At 43.3% G+C, this 23,845-nt stretch overlaps 1 protein-coding gene across 1 annotated transcript in view; it reads left to right on the top strand.

Annotated features, from left to right (window-relative positions):
* Positions 1–6,284, top strand: part of LOC135207270 (uncharacterized) — a 49,689-nt gene extending 43,405 nt beyond the window's left edge. Inside the window, exon 2 of the mRNA XM_064238926.1 lies at positions 4,148–6,284. Coding sequence (XP_064094996.1) covers positions 4,148–6,178 — 2,031 coding nt within the window. The 3' untranslated portion in view covers positions 6,179–6,284. The remainder of the gene's footprint in view (positions 1–4,147) is intronic.
* Positions 6,285–23,845: the final 17,561 nt, after the last annotated feature.

The raw sequence follows: 23,845 nt of genomic DNA, 5'->3' as shown, positions 1-23,845 counted from the left end.
AACGAAGGCGGTCGATCTCCAATCCTTATTCTCATTCCTCGAGGGGAAAAGATTTTAGGATGGAGGTCGTGGTACAGAACCTACCAAATATACTACGTATATTACCCTCGCGACATGATTCTTTTCGGCAGTTGAATTGTCCGGGGGGTAGGCGCATTACCGTAGTTAACTCTACGGTTTGTGACCGAGACGAATTGTATCTTAATTGAACTGCAACTCGGGGTTGCCTGCAACCTCCCAGCAGTTATCAGTTTCGATTTTAGATACTTGGTATTGTCATGACAACACCAAATCAGCTTTTGTATTTACCGAAATCCGTTTCGGTTAAATATAATTGCTCGAGCGTATTCTTTATGCTCGATGGTTCTAGCCGAACGCATTCCTTCGTGGAATAATGGATTACCTGGCAACTCAAGATGACGAGTCACCGAGAGCTACTGCGTATTGAACTGCCTGATAGCGGCTCAGTATCAGCTAGGTCTCGGAGATGCACGGTCGGTTACGTCTCTCTCCCCTGGTTGGATTGACTACCGAACCGTATCTCTGCCCAACAATCATGGACTTAGGTCTCTGATTAACGGGGATTCTCGCAATAATGAAGGACCATCTACTGCTGTGACGCTCGATTTCATCGCCTTCGACATTGCGAGAATTTTCAACAGAGATATCTCTTGGACTCTTTCATCTTTCTGTTTACCGCACGGTAACAGAAGTCTGTACTAGTCAACCGCTGCATCGCACCGCGATAATGCGAATGATTTTTGCAGACATCTGAGTTTGTCTTCAAAATATCTCGTATTCGTAGGTGTGCAATTTCATTGCTCGCCCCGAATTAACAGATATGTCAGAAGACATCGCCTACTCTCCGACCTGACAGCTCTACTTCCAAATGTTCAGCCCATGAGAAGCAGTTCTTCAGGCAGTAGTTCCCTGTCTTCATTACTGGAAAGCGCTCCGCTTTTATTGCAACTACGATCCTCACCGGACAGCAATGAATAGCGGTTAGCGTTCTCAGTCTTTGTAGCACAGGTTCAGAATCTTGAGAATCCTTCTCTCGGTTCAGCTGTGAAGACGTAGGTTGCATTTTCTGTACACCTTCGTCTTCAACGTCACATAGTGTTGTTTCTCCTTAGCCGAGAATCAACTATACTATGAGATATCTTGCCATCAAGGACCTCGGTCTCTAGAAGGCAATTGACTTTCGCCTGTTGGGCACATGCCTTAAGAGAGTCATCACCTTGCCTTCTGGCATCGGTGACGAACAAATTATTTGTTTAGTCTCTTGGCATAACCCTTTTAAGGCGAAGGTCACGTGACTTGCTCGGGTGCTTGGACAACTTGCCTCCTACCGAACGCAGTCAGTAGGCAGCTGTCAGAGCGCCCAAGTCTGTTACGAACTTCGCTGTGGACTTAGTTCGGTTGTTCCATAACAATCTTTTTTTCTCGTCCTAACGGCTTGTCACAGTACCCATACCATCGACACCCACCATTGAGTGTCGGTGTCCTATCCACTACCGAGAAGAACAACTTCGCTGCAGACGGATAGACCAGTATGGGTACAGGACATCACCGAAGTCGAGAAGAGGGATAGGTCATACGACCATTCCCTTCTTTTCCTCTGAGGTAATTGCATGACTTTTCCTGCGAAGTCAAGCATCCAGGGGATGGGGATTCGTGACGCTCGATTCGTACCGAATTCGTAGCGAAGACTCTGAACCCTTCGGTTTTCCTGACGATCGGTTAGAGTCCTTCACAATCCCCTCCCTAATGGACTTCACCGCCTTCGATGCGAAGGAGATGCTGCTTTGTCCTGTGAAAGCGCGACCGCGCTTTCTGAAGAAACTCGACATCCCAGGCTGAGTGTTGAAGACTCTTCGTCAGCACCAAGATGACCTAGAAGTACACTCCCTCGAGTTACAAGAACTTCTCCGTGGCGCAGGTACTGGAAGGCAGGGGTCTGGTACAACCAGACCACCGGCACCTCCTTCTACCTTTTGGATATTGCCCACAGGTCCTTGGATCGTTTTCCTTAGGACCCGTGGTGGCTGCTCAACACGTTGTGTAGCTAACCCAGACCCTAGCAGGCTGAACAGCATCGAGTCCTGGTGTGACTGTAAGAATAGATAAGTGAATGAGAGAGTGACTGGCTTCTCTTCCTATCTTTTTCTACCCCTCTACCTGTGGGTTAGAGGGATACGGTCATCACCTTGCTGGATAAGGACGAGATGCCGGTGAGCTACTCGACACAGCCCCATCCTATCCCTTTCACTAGGGATGGGAGCGAATATCCACCACTTCCTCCCTACAACAAGGGGGGGGAAGTGGATGCCAACAAGAGACAAACCATAACGTTATGTTGCCTCTTGCAAATAGGAACTTGTTCTTGTTTGCTGGTACGAAGAGATACGCTTGCCTCTCTCTTAGTACTTGGTCCAGAGGTCTGACCATTGATCCTGCGGTGCACACCCCGATCAATCGGACAGAGGCTTGGATCCCTCCCTCGCTCTTACGACCAGGGAGGCATTCCAAGGTTGGGCGAACACCAGTCTGTTCACAAAGACTCAGATTCCTCCCACCCAAGAAGTGAGTCTTCCTATTGTAAAAGGACCGAAGGCGTTTGTATGCCGTGTCGGAACAAATGACAATTTGTCCAAAATTGCATTTTCCTAACTATACAAACCTGAGGTCCTTTTACACATTGCCCCACCTCATGCCAACCCCTCACTCTGCAGTTTTTGCTTGGGCCAAAAGCAAAAGTGATTTGTTTACCTACCAGTCGCGCTCGCGCGCCTGTCTTGGACAAGCAGTTAACTACCGAACCCCTTGTTCGAAAGCTTACGACCTATCCAGCTGCCGCTAGTACCTTCCTATTGTAAAAGGACCTCAGGTTTGTATAGTTAGGAAAAAGCAATTTTGGACAAATTGTCATGTTCTTGGGTTACGACGGAAGAAATATGACTCCAAAAAGGCAAAGTACTATACATACTTGAGTATTATTCAACTGCATATAATGTTCAACTTTATTTTTACTGCATATATTAGGACTTTGGCATATGTCCCTTAGCAATAAGCCTAGCCTATGTTAGCGGTTGCTACTGTAGCCTAGTCTATGATTCTGACGTCTAAACCTAAGAGCTAAAAGCTTAGAATATGCCAATAAAATGTATAAATAATCAGTATGTACTCATTTCAAATAATTATTAATTAATCATTAACTATAATACACAAACAAACAAAAAACAAACCTTTCAATCGATCGTTTACATTCAGATCTTACCCGTCTTACGAGTATGGAACGAGCGCCAAGCAATCATTTTTCCTAGCACACAGTAAGCCATAAATTGTCATTAGTATCTCTCTTCAACTAATGAAACCACCAAACAGTATAATAACCATTCATTTCTATTCTTTATTCTATCTTTACCTAATGTTTTTTTTTTATTAAATGTATTGCATGAATACTAAGTTTTTCAATTTACAGCAACCTTTTACCAATAGAATACTTAAAGCACAAGGGGTAGATGCTGACCAATAGGAGAGCAGGACCTTATGGGGTGACTAGCATCAGGAACCAATGGGAGAGCGGGAGGATAGTGGCGAGTTTACTCAGTTGGCGGCGCGGGAGTTTTAAAATTGTTCTCGGTGGTCCGGGCGAATCTCGGGACTTTATAGCAACAACCTTTCGTATCTTGAAAACTTTTCGTATGTAGAGCAGTAAAATTTTTCGTATTGGCTTTCGTAACTTGGATTTTTCGTAAGTTGAGCCTTTCGTATCTCGAGGTACTACTGTAGTAATGTGTTATTTAAAACATTATACAGGCAGTCCCTGAGTTACGTCATGTTCGGGTTACGTTGTTCCAAGTTATGGTGCTGTTGACCCTGATTTTTTTGCTCCATAAGTGGATTTATGGTGCTGTTACCTGCTTTACACCATCATTGCCCAGACTTACGGCACCGTTAACGGCACTGTAAGTGCTGTTTATTCCCATTATAATTTTGATGCTTCGGATTATGGCAATTTTCAGCTTACAGCACATTGCCGGGATGGAACCCCGCCGTAAACTTGGGGACTGCATGTAATATGTAGTACACTGTCTGTATGCTCTCAATACGTAATTGTGATTGATATTCTATTTTCTGTTTTCAGATGCCGGCATTTAACGCTCCAAAGAGTCTGGTAGACTTATCCATTAATGGCCTGTGCAAGAGCGTTTTCCACATCCTCAGTCAGGTTCTTGATCTTACAGAGAAGACAGATGCTGCTGTCCACTCCGTTGAAAACCAATTGGGAGAAGCCTTTCTGAAAGGGAAGGCTTTCAAATCACTTGGGTCTGCAAGGAAAAAATTAGAGTTGTCAAATGTTAGACAAATGGTAAAGCATTGTGGAGACATTACTGTCCCATTTTTAGAGTATATTGAAGACATGCCACATGAATTTAGTAATATAATTTTTAGCAAGGTACTGAATGAGTTGCATTTTTGGATACATGGTTCTGATGAGGATTTTGAAGTTGAAGAAAATGAAAAGGACCATGATTTAAAATGGAATTATCTTTCCAGAATACGAATATTGTTTCGTGTCCTGGTAAAGTGCCTTTTTTCACATAAAACTTTTGTATTTAATGTAAATACATTTACTGAGGGATATTTGAAGAAGTTGAAAAATTTTGTACTCATTAAGGAATTTTATAAGAGAGATGATTATATGTCTCAAATAGAGATGAATCACAAATTTTTTGTAAGTGCATTCCTCGCATTTAAAATTGAATTTTCATCCTTAACTAGTCTAAGTATGAGACATTTAGCTAGTGGAGAATTGTTATGGAATATATGCTGTCATTGTCCAAATCTTTGGTACCTGGATCTTAGTGGGGAGATGTTTGATTTGCAACGATATTGTTATATTGAAGCGGCAGCAGGTGAATTTGTAAATGCCTTAACAAGAAAAGGTAAGAGGCTGTTCAAGGAGGCAGATTTTATTGAGTCACTGTGTGGTCTCTATGGGAATCGTGGAGAAAGTCACAGCAAATTTGAAGGGACCCCAGTAGGTTGTTACTATTTGAGAAGGCTGCTACTTCCTGATTATTACTGGGATTTAAGTGAAGAGGCTATCATGGTTGAAGAAATGATAGAGATACTTGGCCACTTGGCATATTTAGAAGAAGTGAGTGGCATTTGTCTCTATAATGTTTTGTGTAAGTTAAATGAATCAAGACCATCAAAGCCACTGCTGTTAAAGCTTAAAAAGTTTGATGGTACAGCTGGAGGTCATCAACTTGTTGCTGTAGATCCAAAACGACTAAGCAGGGTGAAACTACCTCATGTAGAGGAGGTAATTTTCATAGCAAATGTTGTCATGAAGCCATCTGCATTGCAAGAATTGTTTCCTAATTTAAAACACCTGACTATTACTCCATACGATTCAAGAGCTTATAACTTTGATAGTATTCTTCCTTACCTCTGTAACCTGGTTTCCTTGGATGTTGAATTTCATGAGAGTTTATCTCTTGGAAACATGTGTGAACTTGCCAAACAGTGTCAATCATTGAAGTATCTGTCTATAACATGCCCAGCACTTATTGGTAAGACTTTTGATGCCAGCAGTGTGGAAAATATAGCAGTGAAAAATAAAAAGGTATCCCCTTTTCATTTACGTGTTGACAAGGATAAAAAGAGGGAATATGAAATGAATTATTGTGAAGGCAGTAAGTTTATAGTTTATAACTATGTGGATAAGTTGGAGGCTACTTATAAGTATATTAAGTATAAAGCAGGTGCTGTAATTCCTGAATTTTCAAAACTTTTGAAATTGCAGTTCTTTGGTTTGAAATACTTTGATGAAGAGACCTTGTATCAAATTATTCTAGGGGTCCCATTTTTGCAGGCTTTTACGCTAGTTTTATCACTAGGATCCAGCTCCATGATACAAATCAGTGATTCATATATTGGCCGGTTGGCACCTCACCTTAAAAGAGTGAAAGATGTTATTATTGCAGCAGAGAGACCTAATGAAGATTATCATCTTCCATTGAGTGGTGAAACTATTGCACACTTGATACATTTTTGTCAAGATATTCGATCTATCAGTAGAGTAGGTGACTGGAAAATGTCTCAAATAGAAGTGGAAGGTCTTAATTATTTTATGGCACATGAAAACTTTGTATTAAGAATACATTAATATTTTGATACTCTTGTTATTAATTTTTTTTATGTTTGATGGTGTTTTGTAAATATAGTGGTGTTTTATATATTTTGATGAAAAATGTATGAAATATACAAAAGTACTCCGTTATTTACTCAAGTTATCCTTTAGCTTCAGTTGGTGAAATTAGCATTTGTTCCTACACAAACACAATCTTTTCTTTACATAGGATTTGGCTTGCGAACATGAGCTGAAACAGCTACGCTGTAATTCAAACATACATTAGCAAGGTAGTCAACTACCAACAGGACTGGGGAAGCCTGGCCCACTTCACTTTGCATCTTGCTGCTGTCGAGTCCAAATGTCTTTCATGGCAATGCCCGACTTTTGCTGTTGGAACTTTTATTGATTAAACTTGAGTATTTCTTTTATTTTCCCTACTTGGTTGTTGACTATTTTATTATTGTCAAAACCATCAGTCAAATATGCCTTCTTACAAGGAGTTAAGTTTGTTTTCCTTGCCACTATGGATATTGTATTCATCAGATAAGAAAAAGCTACAGGCAGTCCTTGCTTATCAACGGTATTGGTTAATGGCATTTCAGTTTTATGATGCTTGGCTAATGACATCAGTACATAACCAGATTTACAGCGTCAGTAAGCGATTTTCAGTGCTGGTAGCGGTTTATCGGCATCTGCAGAGGGAGGGGGTAAGTCTTCTCTATGTTGGAAGGCTTATTAGGCTGCTTCCCCTTCTTGTTGAGTAAGGGAGACTCAATCACCATGAGTGATTAATTTCCCAGGCAGGGCTGGCAGTGAGTGCTATTCCCTTAGACTCTAGGTTCTCTTAGTCTCATCTCTGTAACCTTTTGAGATTGCTTCGCGTGGAATTCCCTTTCTCTTTCTGATAGAAAGAATGTGCCATAGCAATGGCTAATCTCTTCTTCCCTTCTCAACGCAGTCCTTGGGGATCTCACCAAGGGGGTTTTTGCAGGACTCATTCACACAGACTCAGCGACCCCACTATTGGGTGGCAGTACCCACGCCGGAAGCACAACATTTGTCCTCGTGTAAAATCCTTCTTTGGTATCTCTGGATAATGAAAATCATGATGATATTGCAGGAAATCGGTGTGAGTTTTTAACTCACACCCTTCTCCTTCCACATGCGCCTTGCTCTTTCATGGCAAGGAAAGTTCTAGGTCATTCCCTAGATTGGGGGAAGAGGATGTATCAACCCTCGAACCAGTAGGAAATCCTCCTCCAAATCCCTGCTAAGAAGTGAAGAGGCAGTCCTCCGGGCACCTGCAGGGGAAAGGTTCCACCAATTTGAATGAACTGGGAAGCAAGAGGAGCAGAACCTTGGATCGTATAATGTTGAGAGAAGGCTACAACATTCTTTTCGAGAGCGTTCCACCCTTATTCAGCTCTCCAATAGCTTTAGCCTACTCTGGAAATTCAGAATTCAGACATTTATTGCCCAGTCAAGAGAAGTTTCGTCACTTGCAGAAGAAGGCCATGCCTTAGAGTTATTAGTAGCCTACTAACTCCCGGATTTTATAACTGATTATTAGTAAGTCCCCCAAGGCCTCAGGGGACTTGAGGCCCTTGTTAGAGGTGAGCACTTTGAATGTTTTTGTCCAAAGACAAAAATTCATAATGGAAAGAATCAGACAGTTTTTTGTTCCGTCATCAAGGGGACTGGATGGTGTCCATCGATATGGACGATGCATAGTTCCATATTCCAATTCATCGAGGCTCAAAGAAGTTTCTTAGTTTCGTCTTCAGAGAGAGTGCCAATTTACAGCTCCGTGCTTCGGGTTTTCAACAGCCATACAAGTGTTTAAGTACTCTCAGGTTAGCCCCCATTGTTAATGGCTGCAACTAGTCGGGATAAAAAATCTCTCTTACTTGGAATATTGGCTTCTTCGGTCACATTCATAGAAGTTCACAGAGGATGTGCATAAAATTCCATCATTGGCAGGAGTTGGGACTTCTGATAAACTTGAGGAAGTTATTTAGTCTCCCGTTTGGATTTTGTCTTTTTGGGGATGAAGATAGACTCGGATGCTTTCGGGCTTTTCCATCCCCACAAAGAGTGGAGTCGTGCCTTCAGTAGGTGGATCATTTGCTAGCCCTTCAAGATTGCTCAGCAAAGGAATGGAGGAGCCTGCTGGGCACCCTAGCCTCCATAGAACAGTTCGTGTTGTCTGGCAGTTCCACATGAGGAATCTCCAGCTCTTCCTAAAGATAACTGGAAAGGGAAAAATTTCCAGACTCATTTGTGTTCCAGGCAACATCTGAAGTATAGGAGGACCTGTCTTGGTGGAGATCAGAAGACAGGCTATTAGAAGGGAAGTCCCTTCTTCCTCTGAGCCCCAACCTGGTATTCTATCCACCGGGTGCTATTGGAAGTTTGTGGACCTGGTCTGCAATAAAGTAGTAACTGTCTGCTCAGACAGCCCTCCCTTACATCAAGAAACAGGGAGGAATGCATTTTATCTCTTTGGGAAGCAGCAAAAACCCTTCTGCTATGGACAGACAGGAACCACACCTGAATCCTAACAAGTTCATACAAGGGAAATTCAGCGTCCTGGCGGTTTAATTAAGCTGCAAGAAGTAAAATCTTCCCACTGTGTTGTATTTTAGCAGAACTAGCTCCTTCTGATAGGAACTCTGGACGGCAACTACAGTCAAGTGCAAACCCTCTTCTATCAGAGTCGGAAGTGCTTTATTGCTGGAAGAAGAGTGGAACTCTGGCTAGATGGTCTGGTGTTTCCTAGAACCAGAAGCCCAGACCAGATTTAACCCAAGATGTTATGGCGAAGACATATGCGTCTCGTCCTCGGGTTAGGACATCTTGCCATTTACCCTAATGGTCTTTTTCTTCTGAGACTCAGATTTAAGAGAAGCATTTACATCTTGTTAGCAAAGCTAATGACATTAAGTACAACCTCTACCTCATTAGCTTTTAAGAGCTACTCATTAGCTTTTAAGAGCTATATATCTCATGCGTCCATTTTGCATTCGACCTACTGGTAGTGTGATCATTCATCATTTCTCATGGCGTAAGAGAAATTTTTGATAAATTGCTAACTTAGGCAGTACCTTTAAAATTTTAATTACTGGCATGGTATTGAAGAAGAAAGCATAGGATTCCCTCCTATTGTCCGAACCTTCACCTGGTAGTGAAGGATCGAAGTTTAGGGAGCCAAGAGGGTACAATGTACCCAGAGCACCCGACACATAGTGGACGGGTTGTGGGTTTTACTTGAGAGTAGGTGACATAATAATCTGGTTGTTTTTTGTTACGGTACTGTGCCCAGGGCAAGGGCAAATTGTAGTCCTTGTGAGCAATTGGAATCATCCTTGCTACAAGGCTCCCCTTAAGTAGAGAGGTGACCCTCGGCTTTACTGCCGCGCCACTACAGGTTAAGTTGAGCACCAACCAGAGGCAGTCTCTACTGCAAGCTCTCTTAACTAATAAGGAACAACAAGTTTTTTTAAGCGCCTCAGTGGCGTGGTTGGTATGGTGTTGGAGTACCACCTCGGTGGTCGCGGGTTCGATTCTCAGCCATTCCATTGAGGAGTTAGAGATGTGTATTTCTGGTGATAGAAGTTCACTCTCAACGTGGTACGTAAAAACACCATACAAACAAACAAACATTGTTTCAAAGCTAGCAACTTATCTATTTCTAATTCATTACATGACTTAATGTTTTAGAGTAGAGTATGTCCATTTATCCCACCTCCTGTCAATGTGGGAGTCAGCTTTGTAATTACTGGGTAAGTTGCATAATTAAAAATGATGTTTTTATAATAAAACAGTTTTAATTATACTTATCCAGTAAATACATGATCAGAGCCCTCCCTCCTCCCCACTGATGGACAGAAGCATAAACGGAATGAGCTAATTGGCTGTGTTGTTCCTAACCTTCTTGCAAGGGGGGGGCGAGACTGTGTCACCTACACACTTATCGGTGTCGCTACCACAAATTTTGAATCTTTATTGCTGCGAATAACAGAAACTATAGCTATGTAATTACTGGGTAAGTACATATAATTTAAAACTGTTTTATTATAAAAACATAATTTCGTCAAAATTTCTCTTACTTTCGTTGTTAAAGGGTTATTAGTAAACGTAACTCAATAAGCCAAAAACATTGATCCGTACATGAAAAGGCAATATTTCTTCTGTTATCGTAAATTTTGATAATTACTGTCAAAGAAATAATGAGCAATGGCATCTGTAGAGATTCCACGAGTCGCAGGAGGGAAGTCAGTCAGCTGCCAAGTTCAACCACGATTCAGTGCGAGCACAAACCCCAAGTCGTCTACACATTCGAGTTTCACCTCCGACATTTGCTTGCTTTTACGTATGTTTATCTTTTTTTTGGCAAGGATTTCATCATGCCAATGAGGAAAAGACAAGGAAACATCTCGCTAACATACAGATGAAGAAAATTCGCTCTTAATATGATTATAAAATATCATGATATACGCGATATTAGCGTAGTTAGCGAAGAGAGAGAGGGAGGGTTGCGTAGTAAGTAACGCCCCCGTCTTGCCTGACGCACACTCACACCGTGCCCCAGGCTACGATCTTTGAGCAAAGGTATCTTCATTTATGATAAATAACGTAGTTTTGGTTTATTAATACCCAAAAAGGAATATGAAATTCATAATAATCATGATTTATTAACATTGTCTTTGGAAAAAGAGAGTACACCTTTGAGTTTCACCTTTGACATTCTCTTGCATTTACGTTTGTTTATCTTTGTTTAGGCAAGAATTTCATCATGCCAAAGAGGAAAGTACAAGGAAAACATCTTGCTAACATACAGAAGAATAAAATTCACTGTAATAAGCAGAGTTAGTGGAGAGAGTTGCGTAGGAAGGAGTGCCCCGTCTTGCCTGATGCAGTGCCCCAGGCTACGATATATGAGCAAAGGGATCATTATTTATGATTAAATTATGATAAAAAACATAGTTTTGGTTTATTGATACACAAAAAAGAAATATATATTCATAATAATCGTTATTTATTAACATTGTCTTTATAGAAATACGAAGGAAAACTTTGAACGCCCATATCTCAAAACTATACTTATTGACCTTCAAAATCTATCCTCTCAATCAAATCAAGCCCTTTTTTCCAATTTTTTTTTCCCTGATTTATAGGGTTTATTTTTTTACCATAATGGAAAATTCATATCTAGCAAAAAAAATGACTTAGAAAAAAAAACTCATTCAATTAGAGGTCTACATCAGGTCTATACAGTGGTGCCTCGAGATACGAAAGGCTCAACTTATGAAAACTCGAGATACGAAAGCCAATACAAAAAATTTAACAGCTCTACATACGAAAAGTTTTCAAGATACGAATAGTTTCTGTAAAGTCCGAGATTCGCCCGAACCACCAATAACAATTTTGAAACTCGCGTGCCGCCAACTTGGTAGACTCGCCACCATCCTCCTGCTCTCCCATTGGTTCCTGATGCTAGTCGCGGCCATGAGATCCTTCTCTCCTATTGGCCAGCATCCCTCCCATCATGCATCTATGTACGTTGTGGCGTGCCTGGGCCACTCGGTACCAGCATTGTTATAGTATGCACGCGGTATTCGTTTCGGGATCGTCAATGTGTATTTAAAAAAAAAATTTCTCATGTCTTTTCACAGAAAATGGAAAAAGAAGAGCACCTCTTGAGTGACAACATATATGATATGATTGACCAAGATATCTCTCGTGGGATAAGTGACCAAGATCTCTCACATGGGATAAGTGATTAAGGTCTCTCTCATGGGATAACTGGAAACTTTGCAAGGTTGGTAGAATCTCCACTCCCTGCTGAACAGAGGGTGTTGACCAATAATTTACAACATGCATACCAGTATAATCAAGGCACTTCAGTTTATGTTGAAGGTCAGCAGCCGAACATTCAGTACCCAAATCAGTTGCAGAGAGAGCATTTGGTTGAACAGGGTTTTGATGGACACCAGGGCCAACAGAGTCATGAGGTGCAACAATTAGTAGATAATTATCAAGACGGGCAGCCGTTAATGAACACTACGCGTTTATAGAAAAAAGACACCCCGAAAAGGCTCTCACAGGTCGTGTGCTTGCGCAGTTCGATGACGTTTACCTGAGTCGTTTCAAGAACATTGGGAAAAGTAGGCAGAAGCAATCTTCCTTTGATCATTATTTTTTAAAGAGGCCTTTAGCATTAGCAGGAGTAAGCAAAAAGGAAGAACCAAGTGATAAAAAACAAAGTTGTAAGCAAAAAGGAAGAACCAAGTGATAAAAAAAGAGAAAGTTGAAAGTGGTGATGAAGTTGAAATTCTGTTAAAAAAAAAAAAAAAAAAAAAAAATCCTACGCAAAGTAAAAAAAAAAAAAAAAAAAAAAAAAAAAGGCAGAAATTAAGGATGTTCTAGCCGCTTTTCATAAAGTGCAATCGTTTGTCCTCCTCCTCCTCCTCTGCCGCCACTTTCGGAGATAGCATCACTCGAAAGGTAAGCTTCCACATTTTACGTACAGTATTTCTTGTATACCATGTACACTAATACACTTTATTTACAGGTTATTTTGCATTTTGTTATTAATTAAGGTATTGAATGGTCCAAATTGTTGTGGTATTTTCATTGTTTATAAGGTCATTGTTTAGCTTTATTTTTATGAAATTTACTGGGGTGTTTTTGGAGGGCTTGGAACGGATTAGCCATTTTACATGTAAAATGTGGTCCAAGATACGAAAACCTCATGATACGAAGGGCGCCTCGAACGGATTAATTTCGTATCTCGAGGTACTACTGTATATGATAGTGATCCCAGGTCTTAATATTAAACATGAAAGGAGGAGATAGAATTTGAAAAATGGTTATTTTTGGGATAGGTCGCCCTGGCGTCACAAAACCCAAAGGTAAGAGGCAAAAATCATATGCGGTTTGGAGATGTCCCAAGTCACCTTATTAAGTGGTATGAATATCAAAGTCCTGTCCTTTAAAAATGGCATTAGCTGGCCGGCCCCCTTAAGCCTGCTTGTGATCCAGTTAATGGAAAAAAAGACCACTCATGCAGTGAGCAGCTTACTACTTCAACCCACCTCAGATACAGCAAGAGACCCCAAACAATGCATCCAAAGAGCAACTGAAAGGTTCTGTTCTTGGACATCAACAAATTGAAAGGTTGATTGATTATTACCCATTTCTTAGGTTTCTAAATCTAAATACAGGCTAAAGTGATATGTCTAATATTTCCACAGACGATCTAACAATAATCAAGAGGTACAAGAAGCCACTATCCACACCTGAACCAACCCTCTGTACTCCCATATCTGCTGATGAAGTGAAACCACTGAACAATTCAATAGAGGTGAAAGGAGCTAAAGCTACAGAGCTTTTGTATAATATGGGGAGAGGTGGCACCTTTCCTAAATCATATACAGGCAGTCCCTGGGTTACGACGGGTTCGGCCTACGATGTTCCGAGGTTATAACGCTTTTCAATTATATTTATCAGAAATTATTTCCAGGTTTACAACACGTTCCAGGGTTACAACGCCTACAATGCTGATCTGGCAGAAGAAATATGACGTCAGCAATGCAAAATAATCAATATTTGAATTTTTTTTTTATAAAAAATGCAATAAGAATGTAGTTTACATAGTTCTGAATACACCCAAAGCATTAAAAGTAAGGTTTTCTTAGGATTTTTGACGATGTTTCGGCTTGGATTGTTTTCGGCTTATAACACGTCTCAAGAACGACCCCCGTCGTAACCCGGGGACTGCCTGTAATTAGTTCCCTGTATGGGTGTCATTTTGGAGAGCATTGTCAAAAACATGGAGACAACAAACTACCAGTTTCACAAGTGACCTACAGTCCAATTACCATGACATCCTCCTCAGATCCCTCTACAATATACAGAGTGATGTTACGCTAGAAGGAAGCTGGAAACATCCCAGGACAAAGGTACGTATCTGCCTCTGCTTTGACTTGGGGCTCTACACCAAAGCTTCAGAAATCAAATGGTCTCGTCCAAAAGAGCTCCAAGACATTTTTGTTGAGGGAGGTATGCATCTTCTAATGTCAATCATATCAGGAATTGGCCATCTGTCCGGTGATGCTGGGCTGTCAAATCTACTTGTTGATTTTTGAGTATTTTCATCAAGGAGAGTGGATCACATGCTGTCAGGCAAGGACTTTGATAGGGCCCTGTATGGTCTGAAGTTGTGGGAAGAGGCTGTTAATGCACAGTTTCTACAGCAGTTCCATGCATGGTGTGAGCACACAGGGAACCACATTCCTGACAGACCATCTGAAGGCCTCACAGAAGTGGAATGTGCATTCTCAGACTTGGAGAAATTGCAGGAACTTTGTATCTATCTTGTGAATGAACAAGTGCTCCCAATGATAGATGAGTATCGCAAAGAAGGAAGGTCTACGTCACCCACCTTCCTACTGTGGGATGAAATACTATTCAGAATTTTACAACCACTGAAAGTATTTATCTGTGCCTCTAGGAAAGGCTTGTGGGAAGTCCAGCAATCAGCCAAGGCAGAATTTCTTCCTCTGTTAGTTGCCTCAAACAGGACAAACTACACACTGTTACCTGCCAGTCTTTCTGCTCCACAGTATTCACCAATACCGGGGGTGTGATCGAGCTTTCAAATCAGTACTTCAGTGGTGTTTGGCTGGATTATTTATTGGAAACAACACAGAACAAAGATCTGAAGGGAACTGGAGAGATCACTGGTCTTACAATTCTAAGCCAAGCAATAAGTAAGGCTGTTTGTTCCTAGACGATATACAAACCCTCAGTCCTTCACATAAGGAATTACTTTCAGCATAAGCTGGAATATGGCCGATAAATTCTTGAACAAGGTGGTTAGGCAGTAACTACCATCTGGTAGGTGGGTAGGCCTGCCTGCTCGGGTGTAAACACTCAACTTTGATTTCGGCCATCTTCTGATGAAGACGTATGTTTGTGAGCTCTTGCTGACTAGACGGTAGTTACGATTTTCTCGGTGGGTTCTATTTTGTTATTTTGAATGAATATGTATATGCTGTTTGATATTAATAATTAATTGACTGTATTAGTCAATATACAAACCCACTTTTTGTGATAGCCGTGCTAACCGACTTTCTGCTTTGTGTTAAGGGTCGGCAGCAAGGGTGTGCCAACACCTTTATTACTGTATATACTCACATATCCTATGACTTTTGAAGACCTAATTTTGGAGCTAATTTCTTGGAGGTTGCATCATACGTAATATAAAATTAGCTTATGTAATATTCACATAATAGTATCGTTTGATAAAATACAAACATAATGAATATGCATCTTTTCCATGGATTTTTAAAAAAAGTTATGGGTTACTTCACTGCATCCAATAATATTGTATGTATTTTCATATTACTATGTTTGTATTATAAAATACAAAAATGGCAATCAGTGTTTTGGTATGGAAATCAGCTGAGGACGATTGCGAGGTAAGTTTATTTTGCTGTACGTATTGAAGTCGAATCAGAGTGATTTTATTGCTTCTAGTTAGCATAAATGAATCTCAAGATACTCTATTGATTGGGACAGTGTTATTTTGCGTTATACAGTGTTTTCAAGTCAAAATATCCCTTGAATTTATATTGAGAACAAAATTTAGTTATTTTGTACATGAACTTCCTGACAGATATATACTTAGCTATAGTCTCCGACGTTTCCCGACAGAATTTCAAATCTCGCGGCACACGCGACAGGTAGGTCAGGTGGTCTACCTTACCCGCCGCTGGGTGGCGGATGTACAACACTCGTAGCTTGTCAGATTTTTCTCTGTCGCGGGAACGATAACAACTGTTGTCGGTTCCTCTCGATAGTTTTCGATTCTCGCTTGCCTGGAGTTTAATTTGGACCTTCTTTGGTGACGTATTCGCTTGTTTGGCTGGCATACGCTGATTGTGGACCGGTTTGATTTTGAGTTTGATTTTCTTTAACGATGTCTGATCTAGAATCGGTAGTTAAAACTTCGGTGTTGTTTAGGGTTGCGTGAATGAAGGATGTAAGGTGAGGTTGCCGAAGCTTCGGTAGACCCCACACGGTTTGCATGAAATGCAGGGCGGGGAATGATTGTGCGTTTGCTAACCCTTGTAGTGAATGTAAGGGATTGAATGAAGAAGAATATAAGGCTCTCTCTTCTTATGTTAGGAAGTTGGAACGTGATAGAGTGCGTAAGGCTTCTCTAGAAGTTCTAGCAGATCTAGAATGAGTGAGTTGGATGTGGATCCTAATAGTACTAACGTAGAATTAGAACCTTCTTCCCAAGTTGCAGCCCCGGCTCCCCGCACCGAAGCCGAGATTCGCCTTCCGGAGGCGGCAGCTCTGAAGCCAAGAATCGTTCTGTGGATCAGAAGATTCGTCAGTTGGAAGGTAAGGAGAGTTGTTAGTGATCAGTGCAGTGTCCCCAGTGTTGTGGAGGGTGCGTCTGACCGGCTCCTTAGTGCCTCTAGGCCTAGACCTCTTCCAGACTCCCAGTTCCAGTGGAGTAGGAAAGTCGAAAGCGCAGGAGGGCTAGGGAGAGCCCCCACCGGTCAGGCGTCCCCTCGGCAGATCCTGAAGTACGCTCCCAGGCTGCCTCGGATCGCTACAAGAAGGAGCTCTACGCCAATGCTTCTCCTCTTCGTCGTCTCCCTCTCCGAAGAGAGGTTTGGAACTCCCGGATGCGTCGCGCCCGTTGAAGAGGGCTTGGAAGGCTCCCTGCAGTCCTTTGGCTTCTAGTCCGGAGGTTTTCCCGGAAGATCGTCGGTGGAGGCGAAGAAACACAAGAAATCCTGTGATCGTTCTTCTTCTCGCGCTCCGCGCTCGCGCCTGCTTCCAGAGGAAGAATTAGAAGATTCTCCTACGAGAGTACTCGCGGGACTTCAGCTCAGATCACGGCGCTAGCAGACTCTCTAGCAGTTAGATCACGTAGGAAGAAGGACGTTTCTCTTCCGATCAAGAGATCTAGGCGCCGCTCTTCAGAGGATCGTTCTCCTTATATGGGAGGTTTCGTATGAAGGGGGGGTGGGGGCTCGCCGTGAGCCGCCCTCGCTCGCGGGGAGCGCCCTCACTCGCGTGAGCGCCCTCGCTCGCCTGGCTCTCTTTCAATTTCAAGGCGCCAAACATCGGTAGGACGCTCTATGGAGAAAGAAGTTTTTTTCTCCAGATTGGATTCCCGCTTCCGGTAAGCGCACTGCACCTGCTCATCACGCGATTTCTTCAACTCCCTCGCGTGAGACTTCTCCTCAGCAGCCTCAAGATTATAGAAGGCGCCCTTATACAAGTAGGCGTTCTTCTTCCAGATGTCACTCTCCTCGAGTATCGGATCGTGACTTCTCTCCTGACAGGCATCTAGAGTCTGGTAGGAGTCGTGTGCATGATAGACAGGCCTACTGTTAGCCGCTCCCCGCAGGTAGGCGCCAAGAGCCTACTGCACATAGCTCTCCTAGTAGGCGCTCGTCTCTTTTAAGGCTGTCATACTCCTGATTATTCTCCTAAGGCAGACAACAAGAGTCTTATTTCAAGCGCCCTTCTCCGTGTAGGCGCTCCTCCCGCTCTTGTAAAAGCACTTCTCCTGACCGTTTGTCTCTTGGTAGGCACCAGGAATCCCGGAAGCGCCCTTCTCCAAGTAGGCGCTCGTTAGTTTTGAAGCGCCCTTCTCCTGAATGTTACCCTCTTGTTAGACGTCAAGAGTCTCGCAAGCAGCCTTCTCCTAGTAGGCGCATTTCGCCTTCCAGTCGAACTTCCGTTGATTGTACGCAACTGGACAGGTATGGAGAGCCGCGCAAGCGCTCTGCTCTCGATAGGCGCTCTTCTCCTGGCAGCCGCTCGCCCCAGGATAGGTGCATAGAGTATAGTAAGCGCTCGCCTCCTCGTAAGCGCCCTGCGGATGTTTCCGAGAATTCTCGGAGTAGGAGCCCACCTCTCCTTCGGCTGAGATTCCGTATACCTCGAAGAGGAGTCTCATCGTATACTTCCCAGATCTTCTCATCGTTCTCCAGTGGATGTGAACTCTTCTAAGAGATGGCGTTCTCCAACCTCTCGCTCAACTCCTGCTAGGATCCCTTCATCACCTAAGGATCTTCCGCGCTCGCCTCGACAAGACGTCCTAGAAGGTTCGGAATGAGGAACCGAACACTTCTGCTGCTGTCTCTTCTTACAAGAAGCTTACAGAGCTACTTTTACAAGTTTTTGGGGATTCCCTTACGCCTACGGCCTCTCCTCCTTCTCCTCACTCACTTTTTTCAACGGCGAAGACAGCGAAGAGTTCTTCTTGTGTGAGGATGAAGCCACTCTTTCTATGAAGAAGGCACTGAGGAGTTTTGGTTCCTGGATGGCTTCCAAAGAAGAAGCGGGGAAAACGATGTTCGCTTTTCTCCTTCGAAGTTATCAGGACGCGCTGGTTTCTGGTACGAAACAGGAGAGCCCTTAGGATTGGGTCTACCGTCTTCGGCTGATTCGGATTTTTCGGCACTGGTAGATTCGACAAGGAGAACTGCCCTTAACTCTGCTAAGACGACTTGGGCAATGAACGAATTGGATCATTTGCTCAAAGGTATGTTTAGAGTGCTAGAAGTATTTAACTTCCTTGATTGGTCGTTGGGAGTCCTAGCCAAGAAAATTGAAGTGCCAGAGTCAATTTCACAGATGATCTTATGTGTGTTTTGTCTTGTATGGACAAGTCAGTAAGAGACGGAGCGAGTGAAATCGCCTCCCTTTATGGGGCCGGCATCGTGAAGAAGAGGTCGTTTACTGTTTCCTTCTTAACGAAGTCGGTCTCCCATGCTCAGAGGTCTTCTTTGCTGTTTGCTCCTCTGTCTACTCAGTTGTTCCCGAAACATCGAGTGCAGGACATTTCGAGGTCACTTTCGGCCAAAGCCACCCAGGACCTTTTGGCACAGTCGGCAAAGAAAACCTCGCCCTCCCTTCTTCCCTACCAAGGCTAAGAAGGAAAAGGCAAGTGTTCGAGAACCCTTTCGAGGGGCTCATCTTATCAAGAACCTCTACGTTTAGAGGTCGTAGACCTTCAAGAAGGGTAAGACTTTCGCCAAGTCTGTTAAAGCCCCCAAATAACTTGCAAGTCCTTCAAACAACGGTGGGCGCCAGACTCTTAGAGTTTGCAGAAGTCTGGGCCCAAAAAGGGGCGGATCCTTGGACCCTTTCTATTTTGAGGAGAGGTTACCTCATCCCTTTCGTCGAAAGACCTCCCTTGACGGACCATCCCAAGGGAACTGACGGCCAGGTACAGAGACCCCATCATGAATCAAGCTCTCCATCTAGCAGTAGATCAGATGCTGGAGAAGGGGGCTATCGAACTAGTGACAGACCATCATTCATCGGGCTTCTACAACCGCCTTTTCCTAGTTTCCGAAGTCCTCAGGGGGATGGAGACCGGTGTTGGATGTAAGCGCCCTGAACTTCTTCGTAGAAAAGAAGAAGTTCACGATGGAAACGCCTTCATCAGTGCTGGCAGCGCTTCGTCCAGGGGACTGGATGGTTTCCTTGGATTTTCAGGACGCTTACTTCCACGTACCGATCCATCCTTCCTCGAGGAAGTTTCTCAGATTCATGATGGGGGGGAAAATTTTTCAGTTCAGGGCTCTGTTTCGGCCTCCTGACAGCCCTCAAGTGTTCACGGGGATTTTGAGGAATGTGGCTCAATGGCTTCATTTTGAAAGGGGTGAGGATATCCATGTACCTCGACGATTGGCTAATAAGGGCCAATTCAGAAGATCGTTGTTTGAAGGACTTACAAGTAACTTTAGAATTGACGAAGGCTTTGGGACTTCTCGTCAATTTTCAAGAAGTCATCACCTAATTCCCGAGCAAGAGTGTGTGTATCTCGGATACAGATGAACTCTCTGAGTTTTCGTTGGGCTTTTCCCTCGCAGGAAAGGATAGCCCGAGGATTCGAGAGAGTAACAACCTTCTTAGGGAAAGAAGTATGCACAGTGAGGGAGTGGATGAGTCTGCTGGGGACACTCTCCTCTCTGGAGCAATTCGTTTCCCTAGGAAGGTTTTGCACCTGAGACCGCTCCAATTCTTTCTTCATCGGAATTGGAGTCGTCGTTCTCAGGATTTGACGTTCTCCCTGTCGTTATCCCAGGACATCAAGAAACATCTCTTATGGTGGACAGATCCCAACCTCTTTGCGAAGGGACTGTCTCTTCAATCACAGACCCCAACCTGGTGTTGTTCTCCGACGCGTCGGACATGGGGTGGGGTGCAACTCTGGAACCAACGAAGTGTCAGGTACCTGGGTGGGGGACCAGGTAGCCTGGCACATCAACAGAAAGGAGTTGATGGCTGTGTGGTTGGCTCTGAAGGCTTTCGAGCCCAAAGTCAGAAGATCGGTTGTAGTGCAGGTCAACGCGGACAACACTACAGCTCTGGCATACATCAGGAAACAGGGGGGACGCATTCCTTCTCCTGTACGAGACAGCAAGAGACCTTCTTCTGTGGGCAGAAGAAAGAGGAATCAAGCTTCTCACCAGGTTCGTGCAGGGAGAAAGGAATGTAAGAGCAGATCTCCTCAGCAGGAAAGATCAGGTCCTTCCCACAGAGTGGACCCGTTCATCTGGATGTATGCCAGAGCCTGTGGAAGTTATGGGGCAGGCCACACATAGACCTCTTTGCCACGTCAAAGAACAAGAGGCTGGATCCTTACTGCTCTCCGATATCGGATCCAGAGGCAGTAGCAATAGATGCTCTTCTTCTAGACTGGAACGGACTCGACGTCTACGCGTTTCCCCCCTTCAAGATCCTGGGGCTAACTATCAAGAAGTTCGTAGAGTCCGATTCAACGAGAATGACCTTAATCGCTCCCTTTTGGCCGCCCAAGAATGGTTCACAGAGGTACTGGAATGGTTGGTGGACCTTCCAAAGATCGCTCCCGCTAAGGAGCGATCTACTCAGACAACCCCACTTCGACAGGTACCACAAAAATCTCCTCGCTCTCAGTCTGACTGGTTTCAGACTGTCCAAAGTTTGGTCAGAGCGAAGGCTTTTCAGCAGCAGCTGCTAAAGCAATCGCAAGAGCGAGGAGACCTTCCACCTTGCGTGTATACCAGTCAAAGTGGGATGTCTTCAGACGTTGGTGCAAGAGGAAGAACATTTCCTCTTCCAGTACCTCTGTGACCCAAATTGCGGATTTCCTTATTTTCCTCAAAGAAGAATGTCATCTGGTTGTGTCAACTATTAAGGGATACCGCAGTATGTTGGCGGCGTATTTCGGCATAGAGGCTTAAAATATATCCGATGATAAGGACCTGCATGATCTTATTAGATCATTTGAAACCATTAAGCGTCCTCATGTAGTACCGAACTGGAATCTAGACGTAGTCCTACAATTCCTTGGATCGTCTAGATTCGAACCTCCTGGCTTAGCCTCTTTCAAGGACTTGACGAAGAAGGCTATCTTCCTTTTGGCCCTATGCTACAGCTAAAAGAGTGAGTGAGCTCCAAGCTATTGAGGGCAATGTAGGGTTTAAGGAAGATTCTATGGTATGTTCGTTTCTTCCAAGTTTCCTTGCAAAGAATGAAAACCCATCACGCCCTTGGCCCAGGAGCTTTGAAGTTCGTAGTTTATCTTTTCTAGTAGGGAAGAGCCTGAAAGAACTCTTTGCCCTATGAGAAATTATGAAGTATTTCCTTAAGAGGAAGGAACAACTTAAGGCTAATCAAGATGTACTTTGGTGCTCCGTAAAGGACCCCACTCGGCCCATGTCGAAGAATGCTCTTTCCTTTTTTCTGAGAAGCCTTATTACAGAGGCACATGTTTGCCTGTAAGGAAGATCAGTTTAGACTACTGAAAGTGAAGCTCACGAGGTGAGAGCCATCGCAACTTCGCTTGCATTCAGAAAAAATATGTCTGTGCGGAACTTGATGGAGGCGACTTTTTGGAGATGCCAATCGGTTTTCGCAAACCACTACCTACGTGATGTAAAAATCACATATGATAAATGCTTCGCCTTGGGTCCTTCGTATCGGCGGATTCGGTGCTGGGGCAGGGAGGATGAAAACTTATCCTGTGTAAATTTTTTATATGTTACCCTATATTTTAGATTGTTGTTTTTTGGTTGTCTGAAAGAGTTGCAGGAGGCACCTCTTTTTGTCGTAATATAACCCTTTGTATTTTGGTTAGGTGGTCTGGTGGGTTTGGCTCCTTGCAGAGGTAGTGGTAAGGATCTGTTAGGTAAGCGGACAAGGTCCCTCTAACAGCATCCGACTTGGATTCTACCACATAGGGGATCACATATCCCAGTGGTAGATCCGAGAGTTCTTTCAGCATCAGGTCACGTCCTAGCTGTAGCTCTCCAGGCAATGCAGACTCAGAGATAGTATCTATGAAGTCTTCATCCTGAAAAGGTGAGAACCAAGGTTTTTATATCCTACAACATTAGTTGTTTCCCGTCTTACCTGTATTATTGAGCTGTCTCTTACCCTCCACCAAGGGTGCCAATCAGCTAAGTATATATCTGTCAGGGAAGTTCATGTACAAAATGATATTGTTAAACTACAATAAAGTTTTGTACATACTTACCTGGCAGATATATACGATTAATGGCCCACCCAGCCTCCCCTCAGGAGACAGGTGGAAGAGAAAAATCTGACAAGCTTACGGGAGTGGTTCGTACATCCGCCACCCAGCGGCGGGTGTAAGGTAGACCACCTGACCTACCTGTCGCGTGGTGCCGCGAGATTTGAAATTCTGTCGGGAACGTCGGAGACTATAGCTAAGTAGTATATCTGCCAGGTAAGTATGTACAAAACTTTATTGTAGTTTAACAATATCATTTTTTTTGTTTTTTTTTGTTAGTAGTTGGTGCTGAGGGCATGTTTATTGTGTAAAAAATCAACAGTTTGTTCATGAAACTTACCTGTCAGATATATATATAGCTGTATTTTTCTGAAGTCCGACAGAATTTTAAAAACTTCCGACACACGCATTGTCGGCCAGGTGGTTAGTACCCCATTCCCGCCGCTGGGAGGCGGTATCAGGAACCATTCCCATTTTCTATTCATAATTTTTCTGTCGCCGGTGCTGAAAACACCTGTTTTCAGTACCTCCGTCTTAGGATTTTGGAAACTTCATTGCCGCTAAGTATCCTAATTATCTTTTGATTTATTTACTTGGATTTGTGGCTAGGCATACGCTATCTTAAATTGATTTGAATTTGATTCATTTTTGCTTAAAATATCTGAATCTAGTTAGGCTAGTTTCAGACGGGGTTGTCTGCAAAGATAGGGTGTGGCTACCGAAAGCTTCGGTAGATCCGCACTTGGTATGTACGAGGGGTATGGGTCTTCCTTCTTTGTTGAGATTTGTCATGTAAGGAGTGTGAGACTTTGTCTATTCCGTAAGGAAGACGTATGATTCGTATGTACGCAATTAATCAGTAAACATGTCTAATTCCGTAAGGAAGACGTATGATTCGTATGTACGCAATTAATCAGTAACAAAAGTCAGGGTAGTGAACCTGCTAACCTTCCTGTAGACTTTATTTTGCCTAACCCTGTAGTATGGCCTACGGGCTATGAATATGTCTACGAGAAGTGCTACTTCTGTAATTGTTTCTCCTAACCCTGCAGTATTGCCTTCGGGCCCTACGCAGTGTCTGTAGAGGAATTGCCCTTTCTCTTATACTCTTTCGATTCGTAACTTAGAATCGAAAG

The sequence above is a fragment of the Macrobrachium nipponense genome, chromosome 32 (assembly GCF_015104395.2).
Source record: "Macrobrachium nipponense isolate FS-2020 chromosome 32, ASM1510439v2, whole genome shotgun sequence".
NCBI classification, from domain to species: domain Eukaryota; kingdom Metazoa; phylum Arthropoda; class Malacostraca; order Decapoda; family Palaemonidae; genus Macrobrachium; species Macrobrachium nipponense.
The sequence above is the reverse complement of the archived record's forward strand: the minus strand, read 5'-3'. Positions and strand labels throughout refer to the sequence as shown.